The 15,703-nt window shown below is 39.5% G+C and overlaps 1 protein-coding gene across 5 annotated transcripts in view; it reads right to left on the bottom strand.

The window, feature by feature from the left end:
- Positions 1-15,703, bottom strand: part of slc8a1b (solute carrier family 8 member 1b) — a 119,845-nt gene that overhangs the window by 68,423 nt on the left and 35,719 nt on the right. For 2 of the 5 annotated variants that reach the window (XM_079633210.1, XM_079633206.1), the window contains exons 1-2: positions 10,646-11,022; positions 7,494-9,340 (exon numbers count right to left, since the gene is read on the bottom strand). In XM_079633210.1, the coding sequence (XP_079489336.1) occupies positions 7,494-9,313 (1,820 nt within the window). In that variant the 5' untranslated portion in view covers positions 9,314-9,340; positions 10,646-11,022. Of the gene's footprint in view, positions 1-7,493; positions 9,341-10,645; positions 11,023-15,703 lie in introns of those variants that run through there. The other 3 variants (XM_079633207.1, XM_079633208.1, XM_079633209.1) reach the window with 2 other exon arrangements.

Here is a 15,703-nt window from a genome sequence, read left to right as displayed (position 1 = left end):
TTCTAGTTACCGTTTCCTGCAGCTGTTATGGGCTCTAATGAGACAGAGCAGATTAACACTTCAAAACTGACCGTGTCTCTCTCTCTCTCCTTCTCATTTTACCCATCTATAATTCTCTCTCCTTGAATCTATTGCTCTCTTCATCTTTCTCTTCCTTTTTTTTTACTTGTCAAAAATTAGCATTTACCAAGCACCAAATGGCTCCGGCAGGTAAATAAACTTGGATTTTGCTCAATGGTTCCCAAACTTTTGAAAGCATGGTAGCATTTTTTTCCCCACGGCACCCCATTAAACTAAACGTACATGTGTACATATACATATGTTTAATATTGTTATGAAAATAGCATATCAATGATAAAATTGACTTGGTTTATCAAACAACTTGAGAAAAATAAGAATATTCAAAAAATTATTTTAATTTTGTGTCATTTAACCACTTTTTACACTCACGGAAGTTAGCTGAGCAGCGTTGTGGGACATGCCAAAGTCACATACATCCAATCAAAGAAAATGGTATAAAATGAGAAAAACATATTTCAAGATATTTCTCATTGTACTTCTATGAGTGTAAATGTTTGTTGATTTATCATAAAACCTCAGAATTTCATTATTTTGCATTGTTCATAATGACTGAGTGATTTTGATGAGGACACTAAAGGCACTTTATAGTGATTTTGACCCATATACAATTAAATCTAGATGAGCAAACAACAAACAAAGCATAAACAGCAGCATGAATTTATTATGAATGCATCACAGCAGAGATAGGCCTATCATTGTGTCCTAACCAGACGCGACGCGATACAATTTTACTTTTCCATGTTAATCAGAGTTTTTGTCCTAACCAGCCACGACACGCAATGATTCTATTTTAGACTGTCAATTCATTGTTAACAGACAAGTATATTTTATGATAACGATTGTTTCAATAAGTGATTTGAACCAATTAGCCTACTTTATGTGGGAATCATTGGAACAACACATTTAAAGATTGACACTTAACTCTTTAAATAAAAATTGAAACCCAGGGTTTCAAAGTGCAAGATTTTGAAAACAGTCTCCCTGCAAACAATAAAAACATGAATCTGTGAAAACGATGACGTCATGCACATGCGTATTACATGTTCAATCTATAGTGTTTCATCGTCATCTAATGGCCTGGCAGCAGAATACAGCGTTTGTAGTCGTTTTTTGCGGATCCGTGTGAATCGGGGTTCGTTTTGAGAATGTTATCGTCTGTATGCAGAAAAACTTAGTTTTAAGCATATCGTTGTCGTGTAAACCAGTAACCCCATTAGGTTAGATGGAAGTCGAACTGGAAAAATGACCCACATGGATGTACCGCATTGTTCAGAATATAAAATGATGTTTTTTTTCCTTGGAAATACATTTGAAAAAATAGGGAACGCCAAATACATGTCAATACGAGTCATCAAATCAACTCTCATTAAGCAGCCAAGAAATATGGTGTCAGTGTTATGTTATAAGATGGCGAGCCCAAAAAGACAGTCAAAGAAAAGCTTACGGCTTGGAAGAAACTGACAGGCAAGTGTGTTAGTAAGTAGCCGAAAAAGAAATGAGGTGCTGCCCATAACCAGAGCAGTCATCCAGCTGAAGGCACTTAAAATCGCCAAAGAGCTGAACATACCCACCACCAGCGTGGCCCATCATTTCTTATTTCAGCTGTACTGACGTACTTGCCTGTCAATATCCCCGAAGCGGACTCTTTGATGCGGCGTAAGAATGATGAAGTGTAATGGATTAGCACTTGCCCTCCGACTTCAGGGAGAAACTGCTGTCTTTTCAGCGCTACGTGAAGGAAAAAACATTCATATCCCCCCTAGATAAGATAGGTTTACAAGTAATGCAGAACAAACACCTTTTTGACATGCCAGCATCTGTCACTGTACATAAAAAAGGTCAGAAATCAGTCATAGTGAAATCCACTAAATGAGAACTTCAGGTTATTTTAATGGTAGCTGTGCCATAAAGTGTTTAAAAATGTAAATATAAAAAATATTAAATAATTTTCTTTAAAAGACTTGTTCCAAAAGGTACTTCTTGAAAAGTGGGGGTCGTCTTATATTCAATCTGAACAATACGGTAATTTACATGAGTGATTTAAATCTACAATGTTTTTGTACATTTCCAAAAAAAAAAAAAAAAAAAAAAAAAAATTTTTTTTTGTTCTCCAAAACACATAAGAAAGAAATGTAAAGCCACCAAATGGATATACGAGGATCAAAATACGTCTTTACGTTTTTGTGACAAGTGCAGAAAGATGGACACTAGCATGTGATGCATCAAGTAACACAATTGCTGGTGCAGTTTAGCGCCAATACACATGGAAAATACAATTAAATTTTTTTTTAATTAATTTGAAATTCTAGCCTATAATTTCTATCTATATACCATTAATTTATATATAAAAAATAGTTATTGCACAATATAAATTCATAACCAGGTTGTTTCAAAACCTAGCAAGCTGTCCACAGCACTTTTTGGACATAGTCTGTGGTGCCTAAAATGCTCTCTATTTAGGCAGCTCAAAATGGTTTTTAAACACAGCCACTCTCTCAGATTTCTCTCTCCCTTAAGTTTGCCTTCATTTATTCCTTCTTTCATCTCATTCAGAGTTTGTCCAGCGGGACGGTCTGATGATTAAGTTGTCAGATACAGATGTCATTTGTCACACCGTTTTATAACGGTGTATTTACACACACATAATCCCATAAACACGGCTGCTTTAAGGACATCTTACCAATGGCTGCTTCAAAATGAATGACAGGCTACATCCAGACACACACACACACACACACACACACACACACACACACACACACACACACACACACACACACACACACACACACACACACACACACACACACACACACACACACACACACACACACACACACACACACACACACACACACACACACACACACACAACCAGCAAACAACAGATGTACAAGCATAGGCATGACTCTCCTTGCCACACAGTGCCCTGGTATTTCATGAGCACAAATGTCAAAATGGCAGTTAAAGCTAACAATGTACAGTACTCTGAATCTGTGTGCATGGTGACTGTGCGCTATATTTTTTGTTTGGCCAGTATTTTTTAAGTGGGATATGGTGGAAATTAATACAGGAAACCCAGGGATGAGCAAATTTCAGAATGAAAGATTATCCATCCATCTATCAATCCAAATATTTTTTTAAACTTTCAAATAAGCCTCTGTCAAGCCAATGTCCAAAATTTCCAATCATTTTAATTCAACTATTTGTTACCTCAATTCAAATGGAATAAAAATCAAAGAACTTAAAGGGCACCTATTATGGAATTTTGAAATTTACCTTTCATGTAGTGTGTAACATAGATCTAAGTAAACAAAAACATCCTGCAAAGTTTGAAATATGAAAGTGCACCGTATATAAAGTTATTGTCTTTCAAAAGTAAGAGTCGACTCGGAGTCATTTTTATGAATCGTTAGAAGACCGAAGCTTTTTCTCTGACTAGATGACGTCAACTTGTCAAGTTATTTGAATACGATACGCCCACTTATTGCGCTCCAAGGCCAGGGGAAATATCATGGCGACGAGACGCTGTGTTCTGCAGTGCGACTCAAAACCAAACTTTTTTCATCTGCCCAAGGAGGAGCATTTGAAGACTAAGTGGCTACAATTCATATATATAACTATACCACAGAAGTATAGTCCGAGCCTTGTGCTTTTCTCGCGCAATTTTGAAGACGATTGCTTTTTAAATGCACTCAAACTGGGATTCGCGAGCCGGCTGATATTGAAGGAAGGTTCAGTTCCAAGTGTATTTGCATCAGCTTCCTCCTCCGTATCACAACCTGTAAGTGTTATTAATAATTGTTGCTTTTATGTTTTATGTAGCATGCTTAATAATTATTTTGTTTGTTGTGTATGCACCGTTTAGCTTCTAGGTCTTCAATGACAATTGTATTGAGATAGCCTATGTGAAGTGTTTGTCGTTGTTTTCGAAGTTGTCTTAAAGAATAGAGTAATACCTCGTAGTAACGTAACTACATTTTATTTTTTTTATTTTTGTAAAAACTTTATGTTTATGCATCGGGCTAACGCAACCAAAGACTGATTGTGCTTTTACAATATGAACTCTGGGCTATGCTCGCTAACATAACATTACATTCTTTATCTTATTTTTAGTTTTTTACTACAAACTACAAAGCAGTGGACTATAATAATTATTATAACACAATTTAATTGATAAAAGCATCATTGTACTTCGTGTTAAACAATAAGTATTATCTATGTAAACACTGCTGGGTCATCTGACCAATCAACGCAGATTAGCGTCGCGCAGAGGAGGGGTTTGAAAAATGAGTCGTTGAACGATTCATTTGGGAGTCGGTGAGCAAATCAGGTAAAAATAAATGCATATTATACGACAACAAAAGTGTTTTTTGTCATTGCATGCATGTAAAACTGTTGTTGGGGACTCCCTAAACAACATAAGGAACATTTTAAATGTCATAATAGGTGCCCTTTAATTAGAAAGTAAAAGACGTTAAATGCCAAAAAAAAAGATTTTTTTTCCCCCACAACTCTGCTTTTTGTAGAAACTCGTTAGTAGACTTTAAGATTAGATTTAGGTCCTGACGCTCGCGGGTGAAAACGTAAAAATATTTATCGGATGTGCCTTTCGTTTACACGGCGGCGGCGTTTTGGGGGCTTAAAAACGCAAAAAAGTGAAACCACCCTCCAGAGTGGAAATCTTAAAAACGCTCCACCATCGCGTTCCGATCTCTGCTAGACAGTTAAGGCGTTGCGTACGCGTTTACGTCACAGGCATGCGCCAGTACAGGAAAATAACAAAACATTATCAAACTAAAATATAGTATTAATTTCATTGACAAAAAAAAATAAAAATCGAAGTGCACCGAGGGTTAATGGAGCAGCTTTACCGTATTAAACATGAAAAACTGTGTCAACGTCTCTTTCAATTTCAGTGCTTCACATTGCCACCTAGCCGCCTGGAGTGCATACTACATCGGTTTTCACACACTTTTGCGTCACCATATGCACGCAGATTCCCGCCCCATAACGCTAGTCTAAACACAGAATAAAAAGTGATAACGCAACGCCACTTTTGCATTTTCTCTTCAGATCGTTTCCGTGTAAACATAGCCTTAGATAGTAGAATTTGTTTTACATTTTCTGATTTCATGGGAAAATCGGCAGGACTGCAGTACCACACATTTATTGGGAGCTGGAATAATCAATAAGCCAAATATTTCATAAACAAACATGCAAGGATCAAGGGATTTGTAGAACTTTGTGATTGACAAGTGCTCTAGCTCTGTGGAAATCTGCTTATCAGTTAATGCCAGCGCTCCTGACTCTCGGAATAATCCAATGGGAGTAAAGAAACTACAGGCCTGCAAGGAGCTCAAACTTTAGTTCTGTGTTTCTCTTACAAACTGTGACACTGAAATTAGGGTGGAGTTTGCCTCTGGCTCTGGGATCTAGATCATCTATTTTCTCATTCCCTTTTACTTTTTTCTTTTCTCTCTCTTTTCCAGAACAAGCCTTGCTTCTGGGTTGTGTTCAAGGGCATCGCAGCACGATGGTGTTTCTCAGCCATATCTCCTTCTATGAGATCTGGCCTAGACTTCTTAACATCCCATGATACCACTGAAACAACCATTAGACCCAGAAGGCATCCCAATAAAGGGGATATTGAACTGATATTTACCACATGAGATGAGTTTCAATCTAGATGATCTACTGTGTGACAAGTGAGACCACACAATCCTGTAAGGAAAATAAAAAAGTTGTGTTTCCACAAGCACATCTATGATGTTAACAGTTTGGCAGTAAAGGGAGAGTTTGGCAGTCCATTCATCTTCCACTGACATACAGAATGTTTCTAAACGTAGTCAAATACTGTTCTGGTGAATAATAAAAATTCACAGAGCTGTATTTAGTAAACAGAGCGTCCAAACAGTTCCAAAAGGCCTCAGAAAGTGCGATGAATCACAGTCCTGCACAGTGAGGTAACCCTGCATTCCAACCTTGTTCCACACTCATATTCCAGAATGCTGAGATAATGTTCTAATTATACGTTCTGGAATTTTTTAAGATCCGAAGGAAATCAAGACATCTGAGTTCTTGAATGCGAGTTGAGCTGCAAGACTAAAGCGGCCACAATCCTGTCTACAGCACAGGGCATGACACACCCCCTATCCCTTCATCATTTCATTACAGGAGTGTTATTAAAATCCACTTAAAGGCGCGCACAGCTTTGCTCTATGGAAAGTATGCAACAGGCCAACAGGCCCCTGAAAGTCTGACCCTCAACATCTGCTTTGAATCTGGTTAAAATATACACGGCCCTGTTACAATCGGTCACTGTGCTTGCCTAACGTCTTTTATACCAGGACAGATGGACAGTTTTCTGTTTAACTGTGCATCTTATACAGATGTGCTGATTTTTCACTTGCAATAACCATGCAGGAGACATGTTAAGAGATAGCTTTGAGGCTTCCCTCTCATGTCAAGCAAAAGCTTGTCAGCAAACAAAAAAACACTCTCACTCTAGGATCTGTAGCCTAGAAAATGTGTGTTGTCATAATGGCATAATGGCAAATCTATGAGATTTGCATGGCAAGAAACCTGGGCAAACACTGTTGAAAAAAACATAGCTGGTTTACTGATCTTTGATGGTTTAAGTTTCTGGTCTCCCAGCCTGGAGGCCATCTTAAAAAATGCCCCAAACCCCTCTAATCCAGCCAACAAAACTGCCTGACCAGGATGGGAGACCAAATAAGACCAGCTTAGGTTGGTTTAAGATATATTTTTTTTCAACAGGGAATATAGTCATGACATAAGCTACAGGCATGCATGCATCATCTCCAAAAAGGGAAAAATTGAGTCAAAGGCTATAATCAAAAGCAAAAAGGACGACTCATTAAGCATCTACATGAAGCGGTCAATAAATAAAATAATTAATTAATAAACAGGAAACCAAACAGTCAAACATCTGCCAAATAGGATATTATAATCATCATCATCATTCACACTGACTCTGAGAAATCAGGCTTTGAGGCTAAAATCTAAAGAGAGAGAATTGTGAATGAAAGATAAATGAAAAGATGGAGAAGATGAGAAGTAGATCTGGGGATTTTCTTTTTGATGACATCCTTCATCGGCTGCGTTTTGCACACAATGGTTCGGATATCATAGTGACATCACAATGATGTCACAGAGCAAAATACTTAGCATCAAGCATGCCGCTCCATCAGTCACATACAATTCAAAAATATATTACATGCATGACATTCCTGTTCTGACAAGGCACTATTCTAATACAATTGAAATTGAGATTTTGAATGACATTTTTTTTTTCTAAAATGTTTCTTCTTAACAGTGATATTTTAAGAGTGACTCATCAGGACAGGAACCCAAACACATTTTACTGTAAATATGAGACTATGACTTACAAGATTTCGTCGTTTTGGAACTCCAGAACACCATGGGAGTCTTCAAAGTCCTCTCCTCCTCCACGGGCAGTTCCCTCAACGGTTTTATACGGCAGTGAAACCACCCCACGGGCGCCAGACGTGCGCAGGACCTTCACTTCCATGACACCCACACTCTCACTAACGTGGGCGACTGGCTCTTCGAATGTGAAGATTCCAGCATGGTCATCGTCAAAGATGGTGACACTTGCTGTGGAGGGCACACCGAGTGTTGCGATGGTGTCAACGTGATTGGCCTCAGTGGTCTCTGGCTCATCACCCTCATGAAGCACACGGACATTGCTGAGGTGGATAAGGAAGTTCTCGTCCTCTTCAAAGATGTCATCGTCAATAATTCCAACTCGGATCTCCTTCTGCGTCTCACCTGGCTTGAAAACGACAGTGCCTTCAGTGAATTCGTAGTCTGAGCCGGCATTCGCGGTTCCGTCTTCTGTACGGAATTCCACCGAAACGGTCTGGTTGAGATCGCCTCCACGCCGGATCACATTCACCGCCACAGTTCCGCAGTTTTCCAGACACTGGTAAGAGGCAGGGTCAAAAAATATCTTAGAAATGGGGTCGTTCTCTCCAGTGTCACTGCGCACCTCGTGCATGCTCACTGCTTTACGAGCCTGATCCGCTGCATGCTTCTTTAGAATGTTACCTGCTCCAGTCATCAAGCGGGTCGCCTGGCATCGGTAGAACGCACGGCTCTTCTGCTGCTGGCTGAGTACCTGGTAATTAGCAAGTTCAATCAACTGCTCCACTTCTTTATCGGGATGTTTCTGCTTCAGTTCCTTCAGGATCTTTGCCATTTCACGCCTAGCTTCCTCCTCATCTAGGTCTTTGTCCTCCAGTTCCAAAGCCAGAGTTCCATCTAAGAAGTCCACTGCGTGAGAGTTCAGCATCTTCCCATCCATCTCGATATCCACCTTGGATGGCAGAGGACGGTCCCCCTCCATCTCGATGATCATGCCACGGTGCTTGCCGGCTCGGTAGCGCTTGTAAACATACTTGTAAAACAGGAGCCGGCGGTCGGCGACCCAAGCGAAGAGCACGCAAATCGGAAAGAAGAAAAGAGTGAGGAGACCCTCCCACACCTGGACGATGCCCGGCGAGATGACAGCCAAGATCAGGTAGAGCCACAAGTAGGCGAAGATGCTCCAAGTGGCGGTGACGAAGAAAACACGCAGGTGTTTCACTTTGCGAAGCTCTCCGTCGGGCACCACATAGACACAGATTCCAATAATGACGAACATATTGAAAGCTGCACTTCCGACGATGGTGGAGGGTCCGAGGTCACCAGCTTCAAAGTTATGGCCGCACACTTCAATCACCGAGAGCAGAATCTCAGGAGCAGATGACCCCAGGGCCATGAGGGTGAGGTTGGACACAGTTTCGTTCCAGATGCGTACAGTTGTGGTGGTCGTTTCACCATTTGGTTTCTTAATGGTGATCTCCTTCTCCTGAGAGGTGATTACCTCAATGGATGCCATGAAGCGGTCAGCGACAATCGAAACTCCCAGAAACATGTATACCAGTGCCACAAAGTAAACCGTGGCCCGGGCTACCTTGTCCCCAAAGGAAGGGTTTGGAGGTTCCCACACTGGAAGGATGACTCCAGCTGCGCATGTGACAGTCCCACCACAGGACAAAGACTTGTTGGCAGGAGAACTATGATCCTGGCTCTGGTCCGGAGCATGTTCTGCTTTCACATGGTGGACGTTAAAGAGCAGTATCACCAAGACGACTACACACTGAAAGCTCAGGAAGAGGCGTGGGGAGGTCTCACGAAGCCTCATCGTTCCTTACTCTGTGACAAACTTCTGCTATAATAGAAAGAGAACAGGAGAAAGAAGAGAAAATGGAGAAAAATGAAACCAGGGCACTGATCACCAACAAGCACCAACATACGTGTTGTCAAAAATGGTTGTTATATTATAAGGGGACTGACACTGATTCAAGTCTGATATTTTTTGAACATTTTAACAGTATTTGCTGAAAGGCACATTCCAGAAATGTTAGGTAAATAATTATTCTGGAGAATCAGGACTAGACTATTCATTTGTCAAATGTGTCTGTCAATTCTATCATCAGGTTCATTTCTACATAATGCATAAACAGGTCCAGATGCTCCCTTAAGCCTGCTGAACGACATTACATTCTGTTTCTTCTTTAAAAAGCGCTATTAGTCCAGAGCGTAGCTTAGATTTTAAATAAATAAATAAAATAATCCATTGAAGTTTAGGTTGGGACACTGGTGCTTGACTGCAAACAAGCAGACCTAAATTCAAACGATGCATGCAAAATCCATTACCAGACAAAGGGTGGCAATCAACCCTTGAGGCAAGAAGATGAAACACTTGCTCATGGTGCAAAACACATGCATGGTCATTGGACACACACCCACAGTGTCACACACTAATATCTGCAGTCATCAATGGGCATAGTGCATAGCAAAATCTTGCAGACCTTACTCGCATATTCATATGAAATAAACCACTTAGCTTCTAATAAGCCAACATAATTATTTTATAATATGCATTTCAGTAGCTTTAACTATCGTTTAACCTCGGTTTACAGATCTGAAAAGCAAAAGAACCGAATTTGAGCGCTTTAATTCAGCACTGCGCTCAGATCTCGCTCACTCTCATTCACATACCGCAACCTACTGCTCTCATTCAGCACCTCTACCCTATCCACTGATGAAACATCTGTTATCCCACATCTATGCGTCGCAGACATGCCTAATTTTCGGGGATAACAAATCCTTTTTGTTCGGATAAAACGGTTGCCTCAATGTCTTTTTTTCCGAGACGTGCTCAAAGGCACAGAGGCTCTCGAGACCGGATCATGTTTAATACAACTTTCACGTGCACATCAAAATCCCGTAAAACGAGGTGCAGGCGAACAGCCGGTTAAATCATCATCTGCGGGCCACTGCGGACCGGACCGCACCGGACGGGAACGAGAGCGCACCTCTGTATAAAATGGGTCACTGACTCTCCGTAACGATTATATGAATGTGATACCTACTCGGTTTGTCTGTAGCCCCCATTAACCCTCGTGCAACGATACACCTACCATTAATGTCCATGCATCATAAATATATATGCTATATAATGTTCTCTTACCGTAACGGTGATCCGTGAAGTAGCAAGTCTGAGGGACAGCGGTAGCAGGACTGTTAACGGAGACAGTGAGTGTCGGAAGCCGTCAGTAGTATCCCAGCTCGCATTAGTTTAGGTTTTTATATATGATATGCAGGAAAGATTAGAGATCTACGGGAGTATTATATGCACCCTCCGATTTCCATACACGCGTTTGTTTTTCCCCAAACAGACCCGTAGCGATCAAATATCTAATGCTTTATCAGCAAATCTATGAGAGCTGAAATGTGCGTGCGAGTTCTTCCTCATTCTTCCCTCTCTCGGCTGGTTCAGTCTGTGTGTGACTGTGCGTGAGTGAGTGAGTGTGTGAGCGAGCGAGCGTGTGCGCGCGTGCCGCGGATCCTCGCGCTCTGACTGGGATACGCGCTGTGTTCAAGAAGAGAGAGCGAAGATTATGCTTTAACGTTTGTGTTGTTCTTCCCTCCCTTTGTTGCCTTCCCTCATACACATATATGAACACAAACGGCCCTTTATCAGTTTTACTGGTTATGATCAATGAATGAATTATCATCCACTAACAAGGATGGTGACCACAATACCGGTTTCATTTGTAGTGGTGTAGCAACCTAATCACACACTCGACATCTTGTTCATTCTCTATACTGCAACCTCTCCAGTCGTAAACTACACCATTCTACGATTAACTTTTTTTTTTTTGTCTGAGTAAAGGGGGAAATCCCATTCATTTTGCGAATAGGTTCTTAGGTTTCATTTTTAATATTGCTGTTCTCGTCTAAAATAACCCATTCAAACATATTAACTTATATTTTTATCCAAAATCGTAAGTCCAACGATAGCCTACACCCAAAATACTTTTACTATCCGCTCACTCATCGTTTTTAAAATAATTTCGAAAAAGAGTACGATCTCGTCAGTTTTTGATTCGTGAACCGCACGAATCAGTCCAGTCTAATTTGTGAACAGATCATTTAGGCCGAATTTTAAACCCGGAAAAGATCCATCTCAAAAGAATGATTCGTTAAATTGGAGAAAGCGAATGAATTTTTCTTAATTTATAATTACAAATTAATTTAATTGCGTATATAAAAAGACTGAAAAGTAGGCTTGCAGATTGTCTTCGTGTTTTTGTGCCACTGTTGTTAGTTAGTTCAAAAGAAACAGTGTGAAGTTCACATGGATGCATGCACACACAAACACACACTCACATTGGCTTTTCATGGGGAAATTCCATAGACATAGGCTATATATTGTTATAGTTCAACTCTATTACTTATATGATTTATAAGCCGTTTTCCTTATGGGGACCAAAAATTGGATGTCTGTGCCGTCTTTATGGGAACATTTTGACCACTTGGGCATACCTGGACCACACACACGTTGGGTTTTATGGAAACTTTGATTTTTATACTGTACAAGCTGTATATTCTCCCCCTACACTAAACCTACCTATCACAGAAAACTTTCTGCATTTTTACATTTTCAAATACCGGTAAGCATAATTTAGTAGGCCTGTGTTTTTAAAATCCATTTCCCTCGTGTGGGGCCGCTGGCTGGGCATAAGGTGATCTCAGGTTTTACTATCCTTGTGGCGACCTGTACAAACACACACTCACTGACTCACATACATATATACACACACACACACACACACACACACACACACACACGCACACACACACACACGCACACATGCGCACACACAAGCACACACGCTTTAATCTCTAATTTACATCTTAATTGCATCATTTCATTAAAAATCTAAGCAGATCCCTTTGATCTTCATCCTTTTCTAAACAAAGCTATCTTACTCTTTAAATTATTCCATGCCATTACTCAAAAACACATGCAACATGACTTCATTACATGTAGCCTATCACATGTTTTAAAAAATAATAATATATTACTGTTTGATCTAGAAACAAAATATCAGGTCAGTAAATATCGGCATCAAAAAAGGGCAGCATTTTTACAGTAATCTGTGTCTCCTAAAGTGCTACCTACTTTATGGGCTGCAGTAACACATTGTGCCAACAGAGGCACCGTATTAGATATGAGCAGCATGAAACTGCAGCACAGGTAAGTGCATGGTCTTTCTTTAACAAATTTCTCATCTAATATTTTTTCTTACTCATCTAATATTTTTTCTTACTCTAACACACTATATTAATGTAATTAATATTACCTCGTAGAATCAGACCGGTGTGGCAAATCCTGACTTGTGCAAATATTTGCTTGTGCTCTTTTGTTTGAAACAATGGTAAATAAAGGTCACATCTGACGCCCATCAGAGCTCAGTGACAGTGATGCGATCTAAACACTGCCACACACACACATGCAAAAGTTTAATTTGTTATTACGTCCTTGCAACTCCTTAGACACCACAGTGGTTGGGAGTAGGGGACGTTGAGCTTTGCCACTAATGTAAAAATAAAGTTACAGTAGTTGTTTTTTTCCCTCAATAAATCTAAAGGTGAGTTAAAAAAGAAGCAGCAGCTGTTTTGGCTTTGCTCAGGTGCAGTACAGCGTGGCCTAGTTCTTGTTCATTTTGGCCATAGGGAGATGCCTCTCTCTCTCTCTCTCTCTCTCTCTCTCTCTCTCTCTCTCTCTCTCCTCCCCTTTCCCTGTTTCTCTACTTATCCCTCATTCACCCTCAGTCTCTCTCTTCCTACAGCATCGATCCAGCAGTTTGCCAGTTTAAGAAAACCTGATATGTAAAAAAAAGGTAGTTTAACTGTCTCTGTTTCACAGACAAACACACAGAAACAATGTTTATATAATGATAATTACAATACCTTATGCCTTAACACAAACCTGTTGATAAAGATAGATCTGAAGTAAAACATGATATATGAGCTATTCATGATTTATTGAGCTACAGTACAAGCACTTTAGATGTCATCAAAAGTCAGTTTCTGACATTTCACTACATTTCTGAGGATATTTTCGCAACTTTGGCACTTTCAGGGGAAGTGTAGATCACACGACACTTTTCATTCCAGTGACCAGAAATCTATGATCATAGAGATTTCACTGCACTCCAAAATTCCATTTCTGATTTGTGAATTCGTACTTGAAGACATGTGACCATTAGAAGTTTAATACGTCATGTCCTCTTAGTTGAATGAAAAGAAAACTCAATGTAAAGCCCAATTTTGTGTTGCAATAAAGTGGAGCAGATTGTATATTTTAATATTTTGGATCTATTATTATTTGTTACATGGATATGTTTTTAAAAAGACGTGATGTCATATCACGACAGTTGCTGTTTAATGCACTCAGAATATAACATTATAATCGACTAATTCTGTAATTGTATAATTCTGTTTTTGGCCCCACAGGGATCTTTGCAAAAAGCGTACTCATATTGAGCAAAGGGTGAAAAGGCCAAACCGCTGAATACAATTACAGTTACTTACTGAATGAACAAACTGAAAACACAATATTATAAAGATTCTGTCAGAATGCAGAGTTGTTTCTCTTTCGTACACTATCAGTCATGTGAGGAGGCCATATTCTTTGATAACTGTACCCTGATCTAAGATAGACAGAGCAATTAAACAGGGTGGGGGTATGTTCAGAAACATTTCCTGTCTCTCTGATAACATCTTATAACTCTCCGCTGTCTTCTTCACTCTCTCACCTTTTCCACAGAGCAGTTCTTTATCCCTTCATCTGACTCAAAACCTGTTTTTCTTCTGACTGTTGGTGAAATGTTAACTGTGAAAAAGGTTTGTTTGTGTACACACTATTACGTCTGGCTGGTATTGTTTGATATTTACATTTATGCACACCAAATCATTACCAAACCAAGAACATATACAATATATGTGTGTATCAATATAACCTTAAGTTATAAAAAAAAAAAGTTGTTTCACCCAAAAATCAAAACTGAAATCAACTCCCTCATGTCATTCCAAACTCGTATGTGGTATAATGCCCTTTTCACAAGATGTAAAATAAGTCTTTGAATTCCCCAGAGTGTGTATGTGAAGTTTTAGCTCAAAATACCCCACAGATATTTTTATATAGCACGTTCAAATTATCACTTTTTGAGGGTGAGCAAAAACGCATTGTTTTTGTGCCTGTCCCTTTAAATGTAAACGAGCTGCAGCTCCCAGCATAGGGGGGCGGAGCCTCAACAGTTAAGTGTCCTTTTACCTCACACAGACTTGCACTGAAAATGTCAATGTTTATGTTTAAACCGGAGTCAGACAATAATGGAGAGACTCAAGAAGAAGTGACAACATGTAGAATGCAACAGTACATTTCTGAATGGTTAGTTGATGAATTTAGGTATCTTATGTGTAGTTATCTTCTAGTCATTGATTAGCATATAAATCGCGTCCCGGAGGCGGGGTTTTAATGTAAATTTTAGGGTTGGTGATGTCACTAACCCGGGAGGAATGTCGTGTAGTTCCTACCAGCCGTTTGTTGTAGTCCTTAAAAAGCAATTTCTTTAAAAGCAAATATCTCAGCGATATTTCGATTTTTTTAAACTTTAGTTAGTGTGTAATCATAATCAACCACACCTTTAAGTTATTTAGCAGAATATCCTGCTCTTTTAATAATAATAAAAAAACATTAGAAAAGTCTCTTTTTTTGAGAGAGAGAGAGAGGGACCTTGCCATGGCAGAATAAATACCCGTTTAGACCAACACGCGCTTAATTGGCATGAAAATTCAGTCAGACTTCCACATGCTATTTGTCTCTCTAGAAATACCCCAATTACTCTGGTACACAAAGCACTGCACAACTTTCTGACACTCGCTTGATAAGACGTTCTGGATAATTTGAAAGGTCTAAGGGTTTCGTGTCAATCTGTTTTACGACGAAGCTCCAGCAGCCGTAATATTGTTATTTGTTTGGAGAGTACAAATGACAATATGATAAATTAAACACACTCCATAAGCATGAACATAACATTTAAATTTGTTCTTCACAAAACAATTGTTCCATATTGTGTGGAACTAAACAGGCTAAACATTGAGCTAAATAACTCCTGTTGTTTTCTACGGTAAAATAATAATACAGGCTTTGGTGAGTAAATGATGCTAGAATATC

The sequence above is a fragment of the Phoxinus phoxinus genome (assembly GCF_949152265.1).
Source record: "Phoxinus phoxinus genome assembly, chromosome: 13".
Lineage (NCBI taxonomy): Eukaryota > Metazoa > Chordata > Actinopteri > Cypriniformes > Leuciscidae > Phoxinus > Phoxinus phoxinus.
The sequence above is the reverse complement of the archived record's forward strand: the minus strand, read 5'-3'. Positions and strand labels throughout refer to the sequence as shown.